The sequence below is a fragment of the Scyliorhinus canicula genome, chromosome 9 (genome assembly GCF_902713615.1).
Source record: "Scyliorhinus canicula chromosome 9, sScyCan1.1, whole genome shotgun sequence".
Lineage (NCBI taxonomy): Eukaryota > Metazoa > Chordata > Chondrichthyes > Carcharhiniformes > Scyliorhinidae > Scyliorhinus > Scyliorhinus canicula.
The window spans coordinates 188,056,893-188,079,420 of NC_052154.1; the positions used below are offsets into that span (position 1 = coordinate 188,056,893).

At 49.6% G+C, this 22,528-nt stretch overlaps 1 protein-coding gene across 5 annotated transcripts in view; it reads right to left on the reverse strand.

Annotated features, from left to right (window-relative positions):
- luzp2 (leucine zipper protein 2) overlaps nt 1-22,528 on the reverse strand; it is a 373,042-nt gene that overhangs the window by 104,833 nt on the left and 245,681 nt on the right. For all 5 annotated transcript variants that reach the window (XM_038808327.1, XM_038808328.1, XM_038808326.1 and 2 more), the window contains exon 8: nt 926-1,000. In XM_038808327.1, the coding sequence (XP_038664255.1) occupies nt 926-1,000 (75 nt within the window). The remainder of the gene's footprint in view (nt 1-925; nt 1,001-22,528) is intronic.

Here is a 22,528-nt window from a genome sequence, read left to right on the forward strand (position 1 = left end):
ATGTTGTTAATGTAAACCTACATGTGATACTAATAAAAATTATTACTATTGTTTGACAAAAATGTGGGCAACACAGCGGCTAGGCTGTGCACAGAAACGTCAATGAAATTTGGCTTTAATGTCGTTGGTTGAGGGATAAAACATTAGACAGAGGAGAATTCACGCGTTTCTCTTCAAAATTGTGCCGTGCGATTTCAGCCAACGGAGAAGGAAGAGGGCAGCACAGTAGCACAAGTGATTAGCACTGTGGCTTCACAGCTCCAGGGTCCCAGGTTTGATTCCCTGGGTCACTGTCTGTGCGGAGTCTGCACGTTCTCCCCGTGTGTGCGTGGGTTTCCTCCGGGTGCTCCGGTTTCCTCCGACAGTCCAAAGGTGCAGGTTAGGTGGATTGGCCATGATAAATTGCCCTCAGTGACCAAAACAGTTAGGAGGGGTTATGGGTTACGGGGATAGGGTGGAAATGTGGGCTTAAGTGGGTCGGTACAGACTCGATGGGCCGAATGGCCTCCATCTGCACTGTATGTTCTATGTTCTCACAGAAGGAAGGTGCCTCCGGCGGTGTAACACTCACTCAGTGAACTGGAGTGTCAGCCTGGATCATGTGCTCACGTCCTGGAGTGGGACTCGAACACACAAACCACTGATTCAGACTGGGGAGTGCTGCCATTGAGCCGAGGCGAGACAGGTGTCAGCCCTCAGTCACTGAGCTGACATTTGTGCGAAGCATCTTCAGCAACCACCCCGCGACCTGCCCTCGGCATGAGAATTGGCATAAATGCAAGGAAACAAAATCAAACAATTTCACAGTGGTCACATCTTAAAAAGATCAGAAATGTTACGGAACACTGTCAGGGGAATAATAAGGTTCGCAGAAGTCTGATATCAAAAAGGAGCCTCAGTGTCCTCCGTTATAAAATCCTCGTACCTTATCACCTGCTGTCTTTTCCAATTCCTGTTTAGCTGCCAACAGCTTGTGTTCCAGATCGGTCAGTTGTTGTGCCTGGGTGGAGAAAGATACAATAAACTGTGGTGTGCAACAGCAGAACGACATTATCATGCATTCACAATCTGCTTCAACGCGACAGAGGTGAACTGCATAATCTCGCCAAATTATTAAAAGGTCACAGATTGATTCATAAATGTTGCTAGCTAGTAACTGGCTGATCATAATGCTCATGCACTGGAGTGAACACGGGTCTAGGTTCAGAAGATGCCACCATAACTTCAGATGAGGAAGGCCATTTGAAAATGAAACGAAATGAAAATCTCTTATTGTCACGAGTAGGCTTCAATGAAGTTACTGTGAAAAGCCCCTGTGAAAAGCCCCTAGTCGCCACATTCCGGCGCCTGCTTGGTTTGCTTTAAAAGCCAGCAATTTAGCCCAGTGAGCTAAACCACATCTGAAATGACCTTGAAGCTCGACTGCATAAAGCAGCTCACCAAGAGCCTTTGTCAATACATTGGCCGGGATTCTCCGCTGCCGGGATTCTCCGTTATGCCGGCGCCCAGAGGTAACCCGACCATTACCTTCACAATAGAGGCCAACAGCCAGATGAGACAACACTGAGGTTTTCAACAGTGGTTAGCTTTCCCTCATGCCCAGGGCATTACAGAGTTCTGATGAAAGGTCATCAACCTGAAACTCTCTCCATGAATGCTGTTTGACCTGCTGTGTTTTCCAGCCTTTTCTATTTATTCCTTATTACAGAATACAGTTATCTAGCTACTATGAGGCCTTGTGGCGCAGTCCGACCTCAAGGTCAGATGCCTCAGGTTCAAGACCAACCCTAGGAACTTGTGGCCAAGGAAGATGCTTTCATATGTTGGCCAAACAGTTTGAGGGTCAACCTGCGAATCCTTCAATACCCAGCGACGGCGGGGGGGGGGGAGCTATTCCGATGGAAAGAATGTTGGAGCCTCCACCATCACTATCCACAGCTCCAAGATACAACAGGCAGCTTAAGAGTCCGTGTTACCATAGCAACTCAGACTACTTGCATGAACTATAACAGACCACCAGCCTGTAGCTACCAGCCACCATAGGAAAAGCAGCAGCTCCTACGAACAGGAAGTGAAGTGTTGGCTAGTGTAGGCTTGAGAGATGAACAGACACTTCCAACACTGATGAAGGTTCAACTCAATTTTATTAACTACTTCTAACTAACTAACACACGATGACTGTGGGTCTAAATGATGCTAACTTGAACTAGAGACCTAAGCCTTGTCCGAACCAGTTGATTCTCTCAGCACGTGTTGTGAGTCTGTGCTGGGCTGGATGAGTTCTTGTTAGACTCAGAGGCAGCACCCAGAATGAGCGGGAACCGTGGTGCCCTCTGCCTTTATAGTGTGTGTATTCTAACTGGTGGTTGGCTGCGGTGTTTGTACATGTTGATTGGTCCCTGTGTGTGTCCATCAGTGCGTGTCTGCACCATGATATACTGGTGTATATTATGACAGGAAGCACTTTAGTAGATGCATTACTGATTTAAATAGATCTCTTGCTAATTAACTAGTAGTTGCGCTTTCAAAGTGGGTGATTGCTAGGATGGTCAGTGAGAAACCATTGCTGGTGAGATTGTCAAGTCCCGGGTTGTACAGCGGTAATGACAGGAAAACTATCTGTGTTTTGCCTCATTGCTCCTCGGAAACTGACAACAGCTTCTGGACTCTGTATGCGTGCAGTTAAATACAGAAATCCAGGAATTGCTGTTAATGACGCATTTGGGGTCTTCATAGGGCACCCTATTGAAGTCCCCTCAAACTTCAATCAATTAGAAATGACTGAACAATAAGAACTTTCCCTTTTACACAATTCATCTTACTGTAAAAACTCTTGAACAAGTTACACCTTACTGAATGAAGCGTAACTGGCTGTGGTTAGCACTGTTGCTTCATAACTCCGGGGTCCCAGGTTTGATTCCCGACTTGGGTCACTGTCTGTGCGGAGTCTGCACGTTCTCCCCGTGTCTGCGTGGGTTACCTCCGGGTGCTCCGGTTTCCTCCCAGAAGTCCCGAAAGACGTGCTGTTAGGTGAATTGGACATTCTGAATTCTCCCTCTGTGTACCCGAACAGGCGCCGGAATGTGGCGACAAGGGGATTTTCACAGTAACTCATTGCAATGTTAGCCTGTTTATGACAATAAAGATTATTATTATTATAATTACTGCTCAGAAACCTTCTGGCCCTGAAAATCAAATCTTATATTTGACAAATGTCGTATTCCTCCATTCGAGCGGCAACTTATAACTGTATAGAGTCCTTAAGACAATGAGTAGATATTAGGTCAAATGACCAAAGACTTGGCCAAAGGGGTACATTTTAAGCAACGTGTTAAAGGAGGAGATGAATGGAAAGAGTTGGAGAGGAGCAGAGTGGTCAGGGGAGGTATTTCAGAGCTTGAAGCCAAGGCAACTGAAGACACACCTAGGTGCAGATCCTAAAATTGGGAATGGTCAAGAGGCCAGAAATAGAAGGGTGCAGATATCTGGAAGGGCTGTGTGGTTGGAGATTACAGAGATAGCGAGGGGCAATGCCAATGAGGGATTTGAAATCAAGGATGAGAATTTTAAAGTTACGATATTGTTTGACTGGGCATGAATGTCAGTCAGCAAACGTAGAGGTGACAGGGAAATGGGACTTGGTGTGAGTTTGGAAAGGGCAGCAGAGTTTTGGATGACCTGATATTTATGGAAAATAGAAAATGGGGGACCAGCCAAGTGTGTGTTGGAATAGTGAAGTTTAGAGATAGCATTGGCATGAATGAAGGGTTCAACAGCAGATCAGCTGAGATGGAGCAAATTTAGATTATATTATGGATGTGGAAAGAGGGAATCTTAGCAATGGCACTGATCTAAGATTGGAAGCCCATCACGGGAACAAATGTGATACTAAGGTTGCGAACAGACTGGCTTAATCTGAGACCGCTGCCAGGAACAGCGATGGAGTTGATGGCTAGGAAATGGAGTTTAGAGTATGGATTGTAAACTCTGGGCGCGATTCTCCGCTCCCCAGGCCGGGTGGGAGAATCGCGGGAGGGCCGCTCTGGCACCCCCCGCGATTCTCCCACGCCCCCCAAAATGGTGTGTCGCGTTTTGCGACACGCCGCTTGGAAAATCGCGGGCCCCCGTTTTTCATGGTGACCGGCGATTCTCCGGCCCGGATGGGCCGGGCGGCCTGCTGTTCCCGACCTGTTCACGCCGGCGGCAACCACACCTGGTCGCTGCCGGCGTGAACATAGCACGAATGGTAAGTTTGGGGCCTGTGGGGGGGCGGAGAGGGGATCGAGCACCACGGCCATGCTCGGGAGGGGACTGGCCCGCGATCGGTGCCCACCAATCGTCGAGCCGGCGTCTCTAAGAGATGCACTCTTTCCCCTCCGCCGCCCCGCAAGATCAAGCCGCAACGTCTTGCAGGGCAGTGGAGGGGAAGACAACAACCGCGCATGCGCGGGTTGGCGCCGGCCAACCTGCGCATGCGCGGCTGACGTCACTAAGGCGCCGCCGGCCGCATCATTATCGGCGCGCCGCCTTGACGCCAGCGTCAAGGCCAGGCGGCCGAGTTGCACAAAACGCCGCTCCTAGCCCCCGGGGGGGGGGGGGGGGGGGGGGGGGGACAGGGGGCAAGGAGCGGCCTCCGACGCCGTCGTGAAACACTCCGGGTTTCACAATGGCATCGGCCGTTGCGGAGAATTCCGCCCAATGGCTTCGGTCTTCTCCATTAAATTATTTCATTGGAGGAAATTCTGGTTATCCACTAATGTGTGTCGGAAAAACCATCTGATAACTTAGCAAAAGTGGAGGAGTCGAGAAAGGTCGTGGTGGGTGTTGGCAGAGTACATGTGACAACTATCAATGTGCCTTTAGATAATATTACCAAGGGGCGGCATGTAGATGAGAAACAGGATGGGGCTAACGAGAGTTCCTTAGGTGACATCGTGGTAATGTTGCAGGACCAGCAAGTGTAGCCAGTGAAATTGATCGACAGATTATGATTGGATAGATAAGTGACCACCCAACTGGTCAATAGTGGAGAGGCTTTGAAGGATGGTAATATGGTCAACTCTGTGTAAGTTTGTAGAAGATGGATGTATAGAGGAGGTTTCCCTTTGTCACAGTCACATAGGATGTTATTTGTGATTATGCTGAGGGCCGTTCCAGTACTCTGGCAGGGGAGGAAATCTGACTGGAGGGATGCAAGCACGGAGTCCCAGGAGAGCTGGCTTGGAGGTGACAAAACATTCAAGGACTTTTGAGCAACACTATTGGAGATGAGATGGTAGTTTGCAAAGACGATAGGGTTAAAGGTTGTTTTTTTTTAGGAGAGGGGCAATATAAATCCATGTATTCTTTAAAAATAAATTTTTTGGGAAGTTTGTGACATTCCAGTCTCTAACTCAATCTCGTGTTTGGTCCATTGGTTAACTTAACTCTCGCTAAAAGTTAATTAAAAATGAAGAATGATCAATGCACTTTTCTATGGGCAGCACAGTGACACAGTGGTTAGCACGGCTGCCTCACAGCGCAGGACCTGGGTTCAACTCCAGCCTTGGGTAACTGTCCATGTGGAGTTTGCATGTTCTCCCCGTGTTTCCTCTGAGTGCTCCGGTTTCTTCCCACAGGCCTAGAACCTGGTGGATTGGCCACGATAATTTGCCCCTTAGTGTCCAAAGATGTGTAAGTTAGATTAAAAGGTTTTTGGGATAGGGCGAGGGAGTGAACGTAGGTAGAGTGCTCTTTTGGAGCGTCAGTGCAGACCCGATGGACCGAATGGCCTCCTCTGTACTGTAGGGAGTCTATGACTGTAAAACTCCTGGTTTGCTGCCTGTGAGAATACATAACAGTTACTGGCTACTTCCATGCTTCATGATATCACTGCTGATGGACTCCTGAAGATCACCTTGACTTGCTGTTGGATTCAAACTAATGTCAGGCAAAGGGAAAGCCACCCAACAGATAATTGGGTCTTTCTGGAATTTTCTTTGGGGTAGGCCACAAATGTTGTTACTTCGTCACTGTCTGCGAAACCCGGACCATTTCAACCTGGGTGGGAAAATACTCCCATCGTTCAGGGTTGTAAGTATTTCCTGAGATAGGGAGGGCCGAGGTTTTGGAGGGATTTGGTAACTGCTACTACTAATAATAATAATCTTTATTGTCACAAGTATGCTTACATTCGCACTGCAATGAAGTTACATTCTGGCACCTGTTCGGGTACACAGAGGGAGAATTCAGAATGTCCAATTCACCTAACAGCACATTGTTCGGGACTTCTGGGAGGAAACCGGAGTTTATTTGATGCAAGAGAAAATAAAAACAGTAGAGTTCTGGATAACATCAAGTTTACAGAGGGTAGGATATTGAAAGCCAGTCAAAAATCCATTTATCACGTTGTCATAGAAGTATACAAATGTTTCCACCACTTATTACCTGCTAATTCGTCTGTCTGTCTTTGTAATTGCACAATCGTTACATTTTTCCATCCTGATTACTTAGTTCAGTGTTGCAGCCCATCTGGGTTCTGAGTGGGGCCCATGAGACACTCAGTGGAACGTTGCCCACGCGCAGGGTCGCCATAATCCGCTGATTTCCATCTGCGCAGTTTTATTCCTCTTGCAATGACTTCAGTGACACCCGCGTAAAGCAAGGCTAAGTGAAGTGAGGTGCGTGCTGATTGCTCACGACATTGACTGTGAGAGCCGTGCGCTCCCTCTGCGCCCAAAGTGTAAATACATGTTTTGTTTTTAATCATCTGAAGTTTAATCATTATGAAATATTCAGTGTGCATCAAATGTACTGAATCTTGTTCATGGGGTCATTGTTTAAGAACAAGCCCAACCTCAATCTTGCAGCCCACTCAGATGAAAGAAGGCCACTCATGCGGCCCATTCACTAGTCTTGGCTGCCCATCACTGGTTGAGTTTGTACACGGCGGTCTTGTGGTTTAATGGGTCGTATCCCTGCCTTGGAGCCAAGATTTGTGTCCTACCCCAGGACTTGATGGCCGAGGAAGATGTGTTTATAATGTGACCCAACAGGGTTGAAAATCAACCTATAAAACCTTCCAACGCACCCAGTCGGTAAAAGCGGGAGGGATTCCAGATCCGCGGTGTGATGCAACGAGAGTCGGAACCTCGACCCACAGCTATCCACAGCTCCAAACTACAACATGCGTGTAAAGGTTTATGTTAGCTCAGCAACTCAGACTCCTCGTGTGGACTGTAACAAATATGCACCAACAGGTACGCAACATGAACTTTTCAGTGTAAGTCACACTGCGGTTCAGCCTTCAGACTGTGAACATACTTCTTGAATTAAATATCATTATGCAAACTCTCAGAGGGTAGTCAATCTGTGGAAGCCTTTACCGCAGAGAGCTGTAGAGGCTGGGTCATTATGTTCAAAGCTGAGAGAGACTGAATTTTAATCAGTGAGGGAATCGAGGGTTATGGGGATAAGGTGGGAAAATGGCGTTGAGGATTATATCAGAGCAGCCATGATCTCATTGAATGGTGGAGCAGTCTCGATGGGCTGAATGGTCTACTTCAGCTCCTGCTTCATATGGTCCAATGGTCTTACGGGAGAAGCTGGGATTCTTTGAGAGCAGCGAATGTTAAGGAAAGTTTTTTAAAGATATTCAAAACACTGAGGGACTATGCCAGCGGAGAATTCGATGCCTAACCCTAATTGCCCTAAACTGAATGTTTCAGCAGGCAGTAAAGAGTCAACCACATTAACGTTGGTCTGAAGTCACATGTGGACCAGACTGGGTGAGGACGGCAGATTGCCTTCCCTAAAAGGACATCAGTGAACCCTCAATGATAGTTTCATGGTAACCATTACTGAGACTAGCTTTACCTGCAAAATATGTGAATGGAAATGAAATTCTACCAGTTGAGCATTAAGATGGGCCTCTGGTCCAGTGACATTATCACCACTCCCCCATCTACCCAATTAAAAGGCTGTCCATCAATGTCTTCTTTCTCCCAATCTCCCCACCCCACCGCGCCTCATTCGCCAACACTCTTCCACCCCTGCACCATGTAATCCATATAACCTTCACCTTTAATATTGTTGACCAAAAGTTTTAACAATTGAGAAATTGTGAAAATAGAGTAAATGTGATTTTTTTTTTGTAATCACATTAATTAAAATTAACCAATTGAGAAAACCTGCTAATTATCCCTAAAATGGGCTATTAAGCCAGAAATTTACTCACATTTTTTTAATGATGCATCTTCTACATTGATGAATAAATTCGGAAATAAATGAGTTCAATTTGGCTTTTTTAATAAGATGTTGAAGCATCCTTGTGTAAAATGTTTATTTTTTAGCACGACAACTAAATTAGAGTCCCATGCATAAAAATGTAATCCCTTTGAAACAATTCGAACATGAAGTGAAGGAAGCCGGAGGAGCACTGTGGTGATATGCCTGCAGATAATGTTAATTGTACTCAGCAGTGTGACCTCCCACCAGCAGGTGGCGCACGATATCAGACAGGTGACATCCGGCCAGCCTCAGAAGGTTGTAAGGTGCACACAAGGACAGTCGGACACACAAGTCAATTTCCAGGAGAGTCAAGAGGAACTCTGTAATAACTTAGTCTGTATGAGATTCGTATCGTATAAAACATTGTTCTGACTTAGTCACCAGCGGCTAGACACGACAACAGAGCACAACGAGCACAATCGGTTCGCAAACATTCCTTCAGTCTTTAATGCTTCAATCCAGCTGATGACATGAAAGCCTTTCTACTGACTGGAAGAGATTTCACCCATTCTCAACCCAGTTAGTCAGCATTAATCCATGATGCAAAACTGTTTTTACATGCCACTAATTATACCTCAGTTGGCAAGGATCAGGGGCCAGGAATCATGAACGTAATGCCAGAGTTGATGCCTCCTCCTTCGCCCAATGTGTTTGTTTAATAGAATTTCGGTTAGTTGATTAGGTGGGGTAACAGTCGATTTTTTTGTAAAGTGTGAAAGTTTGATTCTTTTGAGGTCTATCGTTGTAAAATAAAATGATGTTGGTTGGACCTTTTTCTATGACCTTTATTCCACTGCATCTATATGGCATATACCATTCTTCGTACGGATAACGAGCGCAGACTGCAAAGGTATTACATTCCCCCAGCACTGGGATTTTTCAACTTAATGAGGACAAAAGTCTGTCTCAGACATATATGCAGTCCCTGTGTCAAGCTCAATAAAATAATTAAATTATTGCTAAGAATTGAGTTTTCGATCAGGGCATTTATGAAGCTCCTTCAGCCAAATATACAGGCTAAATGTAATTACGGCTTACAGTCCAAAAGTGTCAAGATTAATCCTTCATCTATGCTGACTAGACCAGGCTCCATATCCATACCCCATGCCACTGGAGCATGATTATTGCTGTCAGCACACCCACGTTAAGGTGGGGGGACACGGCAATGGCTGGCAGTGCCTGCTCAGCCATGCTTAATGTGGTGCGGCACCCCCCCCCCCCCCCCCCCCCCAAAGCTATAAGCCCCGTGATGACAGACTAGTGATCTGTACTGGGTGCAGGAAGAGAATTGGAATCGGAGATATCGGGTGCAATTTAATAGCCCAAGCTGCGCCAGAAAAGCAGCTGGCCGTGACGCAACATGGCTGGGGGACCCCACTCCTGGAATCTACCCGGCTCGCAATGTCTCGCCAGGTCTAAAACGATCTTGCCGGACATTTTGATGTAAATTCCGCCCATTGTGGGCCGGATCACTTTTTAGCAAATCTGCATATTAAAGAGAGACAGCTAGTCTCACCTTAATGTGCAGATTCCCAAGTTATCCGAGGTGTGGGATCAATCTCCCTTGGCTTGGAGACCTGGGGTGAGCACAGTTCAGTACTGGTCTGCACAAACAGACACCAGATGAAATAGTATTCATGAGGGTCTCCCAGGGGATCGGAGGCCCTCAAGTGCATGCCCTTTTGGAAGGGTGGTACCCTGGCACTTCTGGTGCTACCTGGGCACTCTGGGACTGCCATCCTGGTGTGCACTGCCAATGTGAAGAGCTGCCATTTTTTGCTCGGGTGTGATCAGACTGGGGGTGCTCTGTGTGGGTGTTTGAGGAGTGAGGAGGGGGCAGTGGACTCCCCCATGGTGTGTTGGGGCTGGGGGGGGTTCAGGGTCACTTCGGGGGCCTCGGAGATCAGTCCGCCATTTAAAAATGGCGTCCCGATCTCTCGCTACACTGAGGAGTTCCGGTGAGCAGGGCTACATTACGAGGTTATGTGCGGCCTTGGCCGTCGTTCCCCATTGAGGCCCCTCATCACACGCGAGTCGCGTTTTAGCGCCTTGTGTTTCTCAGCGCTGCGAGGGCTGGGAAGCACGTGGCTAAACGCGCTCGCTATGGGACTTTGCTCCCATTTAGTTACATCGCGCCCATCACATGTGGTGTCATGATGCCCTCTCAGAGTCTTCGGGGGGGATTCGCCACTCCGCCAGCCGTGTGTTTCTCAGGCCTGGCCGTTCACTGGCAGCGGGATTCTATCTTCCCACCGCTTGTCAATGGAATTTCCCGTTGTAACCACCCCACTCTGCTGGGAAATCTGTGAGCAGGGGTGGGCTGCTGGAGGGAAAAGTGAATCACAGCGAGCGGAGAATTCTGGCCGAAAGTGAGCGTGCAACAAAGGATTTATTTATAGGGATCTACAATAGCGGCAGCATGTCTGCAGCTAGCTCTGGATTGCCTCCTGCCTTAGATCACTCCCCCCACCGGGGTGATTCCCCAATCAGTCCCAGCCCACAGGCCAGGTCACCCTTACTCTGCTGTGTTTCCCTTGAAGGGATGATCACACACGAGGATTGGGTGCAGGCTCAGTCTGAGATCTCCCTTGTCTGACCTGGGCTCGCAAACTAATTCGAGTGGGACACCGAGGGCTGCCGAAACGGTCGCCCAGAATCTTCAGGAGGGGTTGGGAAAAGTGGAGCGAAAGGAGGAATCCTTTTACATAAATTCACAACAAGATTATCTTGCCATAGCTCGTGACAGATTATGGAAACTTTTGATTGGACCTTACGTTAATAATTATGAGGCATTATTTTTCTTACACTCAGCTGAGATTGCGTGTGGTGAGTTGCTGCTTTATAAGAATAGGATTTGGAACAAAATATGTATCATTGTGAAGGCAAGCACCTATGAGAAAGCGTGAAATTGAATTTTGATCAAATTTTACATCTGCATTTTAATTTAAAATTTGCAGACTAAATTGCCTACTTCTGTGAGGTTTTAATTAAAAATGTAATCAGTCATTTTTACTTCATTTTACATTTTCATATGGTGTATACATGTGGCCCAGACATTTAATTCCACGTGGACGGTTGGAGCTGCAATGTCTCGATTTTTCTGCATCCTGGCATTATTTACCTACGGATTTAAAGGACTTCTGGAAGTAACAGCATTTAATTAAACATATTTCTCTATCCAGAGGCACAGTATTTCATTTTTTCTTTCAAATAAAAATGACTTCAAAGCAACCCAGTAAATTAATTTAAAAGTCAGGATCGGGAGAATTTGTGCAATTTTTATAGATTAGACTGCTGTTGAAAATGGCAGGGCACCCATGATGTTTATGGAAATGCTGACGAGGCTTTCAGGAGCAGATAAACAAGCAAGTGCAGCCTGCAGCGCTGGGTAGCAAACCGTCCTGGAAAAGCTGCATCCTCTCTCATCCTGACCTTCCCTCCTCAAGGAGAAGAGGAGAACAACCTCTATCCTTTTATAAAGTGCCTCTTTCACCTACCTGGTGATCCTGCACTGTACAGCAAATGGTGCTGATGCCATCTGCTCCTGCCTAGAGCTGGTTGTGTACAAGGAAAGGGCGTCAGTGATCTTTGCCAATGGTAGGATCATTCGCGCCCTGCTGGGAGGCTGTAATTTGTCACGAAAGAGTTAGCACAACTCCTCCGTAAAGCGAACCTTCCTGAGGCACTGCTCCCAGTTCATCCCAATGTACAATTGGTTCTCCCAGAAATCCCTTTGGGGTGCACCCTTCCAAGGAGAGTGCGCCTTCTCCATTCTCCTCACAGTGATTGCACGTTCTACCTCTTCCTCTGTATCTCCTGCACAAGTAGCAGAGGTGAGATTTTCCGGCCCCCCAGGTGCGTGTTTCTCGGCAGTGTGCCATTCACTGGGGACAGGATTCGATCTTCCCGTGACTTGTCAATGTGATTGCTCATTGAAACCACCCTACGCCCTCAGGAAACCCACGGGTGCGCTGCCAGCCGGAAAAGTGATCGGAGAATTCCGGCCAATGCGATTTTCTCCTTTCCTGTGGCAACTCAGCTCAGCGCTTTCACCAATTTTGCCTGTGTGGCCCTTTACATAGGCCCAGAATTCCCAGCATCACAGTGCTTCTTGTCCCAGGAAGGCATCGGCTGGATCTTTGTTGGCCAATTTTGGTGTCCGGCGTTCCGTCAGATGACTGACATCAACGATGTTGTAATGGCGCAGGTTCAGCAACTTTGTCTCCATGCGACAGTTGGGTTGTGCCACATGGGAAATGTCGTGTGATGCCTCCCGCGACACAGATTTTCAGACAGGCCATTTCAGCATCTCACGAAGCACAGCTATGCAAATTAATTCTGCACCCTATATATCCCTTCTTTCAGATATAATTCAAACTCTCAAGCTGCATTGGTGGGATTTGAACTTATGTTCTCTTGATGTAATAGCATGGGCCATGGCATAATCAATTGCATTGGTTTAGAATTCCTACAGTGCAGAAGGAGGCCATTTGGCCCATCGAGTCTGCACTGACCCTCTGAAAGAGCACCCTACCCAGGCCCACTTCCACCCCCCCCCCCCACCCCCCATAACCCACCTAACCTGCACACCTTTGGACACTAAGGGGCAATTTATCATGGCCAATCCACCTAACCTGCAGATGTTTGGACTGTGGGAGGAAACCGGAGCACCCGGACGAAACCCACGCAGACACGGGGAGAAAGTGCAGACTCCACACAGGCAAAGGTCCAAGGCTGGAATTGAACCTGGGACCCTGGCGCTGTGAGGCAGCAGTGCTAACCACTGTGCCACCGTGCCTGGAATGATCGATCCTTCGTGAGCTGCGGTTGGGTGACTTTATGAATTAATTTCCAAGTTGGGCTTGCAGACGACTCACTATTGTCCCCACCACTGATCCTGTCCTTGCTTCTAAGGTTGGCAGCACCTCCATCGGCCAAGTTGTCCCACCGCAGACATCAATTACAGAATTGGTGGCGAAACTGCATTCAGCAGGGTCAGCGATTCTGGGGCAGTTAAGGCAACTGCTCCGAGTGACCTTCCGAAGGCCTCGGCTACTATCCCTCGCCCTGTAACACTGCTTTAGTGCATTTGAATCGTCTCCTTAACTAAACGTTATTTTCCGAAAGACGCTTTGAAAGGCAGTGATAGCAGATCAGGCGTACCGAGGTCAGTCTGGGGAACTCGAGGACAGCTGGTGGCAGTCTTCGAAGTTGGTGATTAGTTTTATTTCGTATTTAAAGCCGTGAAATATCATTTTTATTCTTTAAAGTGGATCGGCTGCATAATCTGAAGTGTGAGGAGTAATTCATCCATTCCTCTCTGGGGATTTTCCCTGCTGTCACTGTCACAGACTCCCGTGGGCTTGCTGTCGAATGCATATCATGGGCAAATGTTATTGGCATGACTTGGCTCGCAGAATCTGCTGGTGACTGTAATTATTTGGAGATGAGGGTCAAGAGAACGAATTAATTATTTTAATTTATGACTGAAAAATCAAATTGGCGCACAGGGAACTGCAGCTTTGGAATAAAATGTATTTATGGAGCTCCACACATTGCATCTGATATTTTCTTTCAGCACTTAAATGCCACGGAATGTATTAATTATTTGCAAGTTGGGTCCAGGAGATTCCCCCGCCCCCCAGATCGACCTTCCAATAACAATGAAACCATCGGTGGCGGATTAGGCTAATTTATATTCTCTGGATTCTTTATTTCATCTCTGCTGTAGACAGCTTTTTCATCCCAGCAAACGCAACTGGTTAGATTTGGTCTTTAAAAGAGTGAGAGGGGATGTCATGGATACTTATAAAATTGTAACTGGATTGGACAGGGTAGATTCAGGAAGAATGTTCTTGATGGTGGGGGAGTCCAGAACTAGGAGTCATAGTTCGAGGATAAGCGATAACCATTTAGTACTGAGGTGAGGCAAAATTTCTTCACCTAGAGGGTGGCGGACCCATGAAATTCACTGCCACGGAAAGTAGTTGAGGCGAAAACCTTGTAAGAAGGAATTAGATACAGCTCTTGGGGCTAAAGGGATCAAGGAATATGGGGGGAAGGTGGGATCAGGGTATTGACCGTGATGATCAGCCATGATCATAAAGAATGGCGGAGCAGGCTCGAAGGGCCGAATGGCCTCCTCCTACTTCTATTGTTTCTCTCTACCTTGCTCTCATCCCTCGCAGGATTCCAATCGGAATTAGGCTGGAACCAGTGAAACAGGAAACTTTCTTCATCACAGCACTGTAGAGCACAGACTTTGGCAGAAATGTGCGCCGACTCTAAGGTGAGACCCTCCAGAGCAAGACCAGGTTCGATGCAGGGTAGGATGAGGGGCCGGAGGCTGAACCAGCCATGCAGGGAATACAAAGGCGCCGAAGACATCCCAGGGTCCACCAAATGTACGCATCCTTCGTTGAGCTGTCCAATACCACCTGCTGACGAAGACTCCGGCTATCCAAGCGGATTGTGCGGCATGTATGTTGTGCTCTTGCGGACTTGCTGCCGCATGGCAGCGGAGAACACCCGCTTCCTGAAGGGCATGACAGCCAGGATGTTCTTCGCCGCTGGGTCCTTCCATGGCACCACCAGCCCCCTCTTTGGAATCTCTCAGGTATCCGTGAGGTGATGGATGCACTGAACATGACAGCTGATGATTACATCCACTTTCACCAGGCCCGGCAGGATGAGAAGGCTGTGGGGTTTGGGCTGCCACAGGTGTACGGGGAAACAACCTGTACCCATTCCGTGCCGTGCCCCATGGCACCAGAGAGTTCCCTTCATAAACCCGGAAGGGGTTCCACTCCCCAATTATCCAGCTGGTGTGCGACCACCAGATGCATGTCATGCATGTGTGTGCCCATTTTCCAGGGAGGGTGCATGAAAGATTTATCTGAGGGCACTCCCCAATCCCTGTACTGTTCAAGGGATATCAGAGGCCACAGCAACGACACAGGTCGTGAATGATGATGCTAGTGTGACAACCACAGATCGGTGTGGAGACCGGGTACAATAAAGTTCACAGTGCGACCCGATCTGTTATTGACTGGTGCATCAGTCTGTTAAAGGTGCGGTTCCATTGCCTTGATAGGTGCGGTGTGGCCTTTCAATCCAGCCCTTGAGGGTCACTTGCATGGTTGTGGCCTGCTGTGCCCTCCACAAACTAACTCTGCAGCAGGGTGACGAGCTTCCTGATAATGACCTGGAGGCATACGTATCTTCGAAAGAGGAGGACGCGCATGAGAACGCCAAGCAGGGTATGAAGGTAGCCGAGGTGTCAATCATCAGGGTGCTGGGGCTGGGGGGAGTCCTTGAGTGCCTGCTGCCCAGTCAATGCAGGAGGCTGATGACAATTCACAGTGAGGAATGGTCTGACTCCTGTCTGTCAGCTGCCAGCACGCTGACTCCCTAGCTCGTGTCTGAGGGAGGATCGGTGCTACATTCCTCTGTCCTTTTGCTCTACAGGAGGATGAGGGGCCCGGGCCAAGGGTTCGCTGAATCATGCCCGAGTCCTATCACTGTGAATGAAACATTTGTAAGAGGGGGCCTAACTGGCTGGCGGGCATTGCGGGCCGGCGAGAATAACTGTTCCAGTGGGGAGAAGGGCCATGTCCCTCGGAGGTTAGTTTAAGGTTCTGAGGCGTTAAAGTGGCAAGCAACGATCATGTTTAATTCAGTGACATTTCAAAATGTGACAAGTGACAATGTTTCCCAACTATTTGTGCTTAATTTCCCCATGCCGATACAGTTCCTCTACAATTCCTTAGTCTTCCATTCCCACTCCTCCCCCCCCCCCCCCCCACCTCAACGATGTCCCCAGGATGTACCTCAGAGGTGGAGGTGGCCTGCTAACCTTCACGTCCTGTTGCTTGAGTTGCCCTTGGCAGGCATCCTCCGGAGGGCCTAAACTGAGAAGCCCCCTTCCTACCTTTGGGTGGCACTAGTGTTCTTGTGCCACCTTGTTCGGTCCACTGGTCTTGAATTGTGCCAATGTCAGGAAGGCGGGGGGGGTCAGATTGGTTGCGCACTCCCAGGGTCTCCTCGGTGGAAGGCCCCAGGCTGTGCTGCAGTGGATCCTCCTCCCTCCGGGTGCTCGTAGTCCCCTGTGTCACTCCGTGGGATAGAGGGGTAGCTGGAGTGACAGCCAAAGTCCCATCTTCCTCTGGCGCAGGCACTCGTTGATGCCACCAGTGTCAGCACCAAGCAGTTTAAACCGTCAGTCATGGTCCTTGGGGACTGAGCCATGCTTCGGACATGTCCTGCCGTGGATCTGACTTCGAGCCTCAGGATTTCTGCAGTGGGTGCCACCCATGCAGTGTTGGCCTGGGTGCCACACTTCTCCGGCATCACCTCCAGCAACAGAAAGCTTTGGGACTCCTGTATGCGGCCTTGCAGTGGCAGGAGTGTGGCTGACACCCCCTCCTGGTGTTCCCGGCTCTGCCTTTCCATTTCAAGCAGCTGAGGGACAAGTGTATCCAGAGAAACGGCACCTGACTGGGCACAGTTCAGTCCTGGTATCCAGCAGACATCCCACTTTCTGATCCCTGGGACATTCCTGCCTCCACGTGATGTCCAAAAGGACCAGCGTGGTGCTCACCAGATACTGCTCCAGAATCCTGGCCACCACAATTGCCCACTGCGTTGTGTGTCTCTGCACTGGTGGTGTGCGAGTGATAGCTGAGATACATCTTCTGTGTTCTCCTCCGACATCACCTCAGAGGTTGCATTGAGAGTTAGCAGTGGGACACTGCTGTTGGACAGGCCAGGCTGATCGGGTGGAAAGGGACATGTTTTTAGTGCATGGCCAGGACAATGGTCCGGCCAAATTACTGAGTGACTTTTAGACAGAGGTTCTTGATTGATAGGGGGTTCGGGGGTTATGGGGAGAAGGCAGAAGAATGGGGATGAGAAACATATCAGCCATGATTGAACGACGGAGCAGACTCGACGGGCCGAATGGCCTCATTCTGCTCCCATATCTTATGGTCTTCTGGATACATGGAACTCACTTGCGTTTGGTCATCTGGATAAATGTGCAGAGTCTCCTCACTTTTCTCACGCAGGCCCACCTTGCTCACAGCACAGGCCCTCACCTTCTCCTCCCCTGTGGGCTCCAGGGCTCTCTCCTCAAATGGGTCTTCAACTCTTGCATCTCACCGCCCGGCTTCGTTCGCTCATGGCGGTTGTGAGGAAGATAAGACTGCAGAAACACAAATGGGGATGATGTTAGCTGGCTGCCTGGCGGGTCAGACGTCGATGAAACCTGGCAGGTGTGGGCACGGTGCGTGAGCAGGGATGAATTGTGAGGAGAGGAGTCCCGGGGGTGTGAGGACGTTTATAGGATATCAGGTTCTGGCCTCTTGCTCGGGGGCAGCATGTAGGGTTGAGGTGGCACTCCGAGAGGTGACGGCAAGGTGGTGTGCAGAGAGGATACAGGGACCACTTACTGTGCCAGAATGGAGTCGGTCATCCATCTTTTTGTTGCAATACATCCCCAACCTCTTGTGGAGGGTACTGGGCGAGCAGTCGGAGGTGCTGCGGCCATCTCCCAGGCAGGGTACGTGACCTTGCTGGAGAGTCTCCTGCCAACCTGAGGGTAGATTTTTCCCCTTCACTCCTCCACGGCATCCAACATTCTGGTTGGCGACCCTCCGTGAAGCGTGGAGCTGGCTTCCTCGCTGCCATCCTCCTGACTTGAATGACAGCATGTTCTGTGGAGCCATTTAAATGCTGTGACCCATTGATTAAAGTGCTCAGATGGCCCCGGGACGGGTGAATCGGATGCTTCGCACCACAGGCGTGGCCTTTATCATGTGAGAATTTTTTAAAATCTAAGTGCCGAACAGTAGCTGTCCGGATCGCGCTGCCGGGGCTGACGGGGTTCGCACTGGTTTTCGCGCCAAAGGTGACACTTTACCAAAATTTTGGAATGTTCCACCCATAGTGTGAGCCAGACAAGGAGCCAAGTATTCCCCATTCTATTGCAACAACCTGTGTTGATTCAAGACCAGAAACGGTTTCTTCCTGTACAATTGCAATTACGTAATTAGATAAATACTGCCCTGATTTGAGGGGCTAGTGTATTTTAAAGAATTGAACAGAGGCATTGGACTGGATTCTCCGATTCTCAGGCTATGTCCTGATGCCGGCGTGGGAACGGTGGCGGTTTACGGCGGAGCCTTCTAAGCAAAACGGCCACCGATCCTCCGTTTGGCTGGGGGCTAGCAGGGAGGCAGCTTAGAACACACGGCTGTAGATGCCGATACGGCCCAGTGAAGTTCTGGGTCCGCAGCCACGCATGTGCACGGTGGCGGCCTGCAGCGGCCGCGCCGTGCAACATGGCGCCGGGCCCGCGCACATCCGGCCTGCAAAATAGTGCCCCCACTTTGGCCGGCTCGCAAGCCCCAGACCGCCCCCCCCCCCCCCCAGCCCCACCAAAGCCCCCCTGCCCGCGGATCAGCCCTCCCCCGACTGTGGCGACGCTGGACTGAGTTCGCAGCCGCCACACCGAGTTCCCGACAGGTAAAACTATGAGAGACCCACGCCTTCGGAAACATGGCCAGTTGGAGGCGGAGCATCGGCTGGTGGGCCTCAGGCAATGTCCTCAGTCCGTCAGTACGGAGTGCGGCAAACTCCTAGAGTGCACCACTTTGGAGGCGGCAAAGCGGCGCCTTTCCCGATTTAATCGGAAACGGGGATTCTCCGGCCGATCGCCGACCATAGAATCCTGCCTGTGGTTACTCATATTTAATAATTCATTCGAAAATGATGTAGAGCCAGAGGACTGGTGATTGGCTAATGTAATTTTTGTGTTTGAGAAGGGGGACAGAGTATGTCCAAGGAATTATGGACCAATCACCTTAACATCAGCGACAGGAAAAATAATAAAGGAAAAAAATAGAAGAACATCAAGGAACATGGATATAACATAACAAATAGTCAGCATGGATTTTGAAAAGAAAAACTTGCTTGGCAGATAGCACAACCCCCCCCCCCCCCCCCCCCCCCCCCCGCCCAGCACCAATACCTACGCATTGCACACCTGGCCGATCGACGGCATAAAATGTCACCTTCACCAACAAAACTTTTCATTGCTCTGATATCAAAAATGGGAAAGGAATTAGAATTCGGTAAAGGGAACCCATAGATTAATGGTGGAACACACTAAACCATTCTACAGTAGGTGCCCCCCCCCCAGCTCTCTGGCTAATATTAACATTCAGGATGTCCTTGAATTTCTGCCCAGGTAATTCCTTTGGTTATGTATATTGTTTGTCATTATGCTCACTTGAAACCAGTTGTCTTGCTAATAGACCAAACATCTGAGGAAGGCTGAAGATGAATTAATTGAATTTTAAGACTCAAGTATAGATTTTGAAGCTGTTGCTATTTTAAGCTGCAATGATAACCTCTATGCTGGGAGCTTGGCTGTTGTCTGCTCCTCTGTGAAAGCATGCATTGAATACCAGGAGCTTAATTTCTGGGGAGATTTAGCAAAAAAAGATGCAATGTTCCACTTTTGTTCTCTGTGTGTTAATAAAGTAAACATACTTTCGAATCCTTAAGCCGGAGTGATCACAGCAATTATTGATGTGTGAAATCTTTTATAGCAAACATGTGGTAACAGTGTGAGGGTGACAACATCAACTGAAAGGGAATTACAAAGTTTGGTTGTAACAAATCTCCAAATACAAAGTGGTTCTTAAATATATATATATATGTCTCTTATCCTGTGTACATAATGGTAAACATACTTTTGTTCAAAAACCCAATAAAAAACATTTATAAAAAAATATAACACTTTGCGGAAACATCCTCATTACATTTGTTTAGTTTAAAGTGGTGAGTTTGATTAAGTTATCAGTAGCTCACTCTATGCTTTTCTCCACTGTACAAGCTGCCTACAACTATAATAGTTGGTACTCATCAATTCTACGGAATGGTATAATAGACCAATTCAAACCTGACACTCTGGGCGCAATTCTCCCTGTGCCGACGCCGGAGTTAAAACCGGAGTGTTTCACTCTGGCATCGGAGGCCGCTCCTCGCCCCCTATTCTCCCACCCACAGGGGGCTTGGAGCGGCGCCGCATCAATTACGCGCGCCGGGCCTTGGCGCTGCGTCATAGCGGCGTTGCGTAAATGACGCGGCCGGCGCCGCTTAAATGACGTCACCCGCGCATGCGCGGTTGCCGTCCTCCGCACGGGCGCCCCGCAAGACATGGAGGTTTGATCTTGCGGGGCGGCGGAGGAAAAGAGTGCGTCCTTCAGAGACGCCGGCCCGCCGATCGGTGGGCACCGATCGCGGGCCAGACCCCTACTGAGGACCCCCCGGTGCTCAATCCTCCCTCCCCCCACCCCACAGGCCGCACACACAGCGTTCACGCCGGCAGCGACCAGGTGTGGTTGGCGCCGGCGTGAACCCGTCGGATTGGGCAGGCCGCTCGGCCCATCCGGGCCGGAGAATCACCGCTCGCCTGTTAGAAACGGCGAGCGCCGATTCTCCGAGCGGCCTGTCGTGAAACGCCGCACGCCGTTTTGGGGCGGGGGTGGGAGAATCACGTGCGGGTGCCAGGGCGGCATGGCGGGAATCGCCCGGCACTCCCGCGATTCTCCCACCCGGCGTGGGGGTCGGAGAATCGCGGCCTCTGATTTTGCAAATGCCATGGGCATTGAATTTCTCAGGTTGTGTGTTTATATAAGTAATCATTTTTTGTTGATAAGTTCTTTCTGATGCTGAACAGGTGACGGTTCCTTTAACAACAAAGTTCATATGAAAGGTACATTTGGCTAGATTTTGATGATTAGGTAACTAACCCATGGGGCACGCTCGTCAACCTCCAGTTTGGCCTGAGAAGCGACCACAGTCACACCCAGGTGAGCTGCAGGGTGTCAAGCAGGCATGTTGACACAGCCCACAAGATTGCAGTCTGAACATTGGGCCTGAACTGCCTCCAGCAAGACGCATTACAGGGGTGCAGAGGGACACAACCCTCTCATTAAAGGTGATGTGGCCCAATAGCATTAGATGCGACCTTGTCAGACCTCATTGAACAAGACTGACTTGCATTTATATTGCCCTTTCCACGACCACTGGATGTTCCAAACGCTTTACAACTAATGAAGTACTTTTTGAAGTGTGTTTGCTGTTGTAATACAGGAAATACAGCAGCCAATTTATGACAGAAAGTTTCCAAAAACAGCAATGTGATAATGACCCGTTAATCTGATTTTGTGATGTTAATCGAGGAATAAATATTGATCAGGTCACCATGGATAATTCGGGGGCGCGATTCTCCGCTGCCCACGACGGGTCGGAGAATAGCGGGAGGGCCTTCCCGACAATTTTCACGGTCTCCCACTATTCTCCACCCCCTCCGGCCGCCCCCCAACACGAATCGCTGCTCGCTGTTTTTTACGGCGAACAGCGATTCTCCGCAGGCCGATGGGCCGAATACCGCGGAGTTTACGGCCGTTTTCACGGCCGCGATCACACCTGCTTTCAGCGTTCGTGAAAACGGCCGCAAAGTGCCTGTCCCGGACAACCATGGCACCGATTGGCACGGCCGCACCACGGCCATGCCAAGGGTGGCATGGGCCTGCGATCGGTGGGCACCCATCGCGGGCAGCGGGTCCGATACCCACGCACTATTTGTTCTTCCGCCGCCCTGCAGGATCAGTCCGCTGGGCGGCTGAGGGGCATGACGGCCCGCGCATGCGCGGGTTTGACGCGTCTGCGTGATGACGTCATCCGCGCATGCGCGGGTTGGAGCCGTCCAACCCGCGCATGCGCGGCTGACATCATCGTGCGCGTCAGCCGCCGTGACTCTTGCCGGGCGGAGTGATTCCCTGGGCCCCGATACTAGCCCCGCCCGGGGGGGGAGAACCGGGTCCCGGGACGGAGCTCCGAGGCTGGCGTGAAACACGGCCAGTTTCACGCCAGCCTTCACGGCACGCCGGATTTGCGGAGAATCGCGCCCAGAATTTTCTGTGAAATAGTGCCATGTGATCTTTTATGTCCATCTGAGAGGGTGAGGCAAGCCCCAGTTTCATGTTCACCTGATAGTGAAGGCAGTGCAGTACATTCTCCCTGCCGCACTGATATGCGAGCCGAAGGTTTTGCAGTAGGACATGACATTGGAACCCGCTCAGAGGCGCAAGTGCGAACAACGGACCGTGATAGGTCAGTGAGACTGATTTGCTTGTGACTGCACCCTTTCAACATGGAGCAATAGCAGAAGCATTGCCCAGTAGATGAG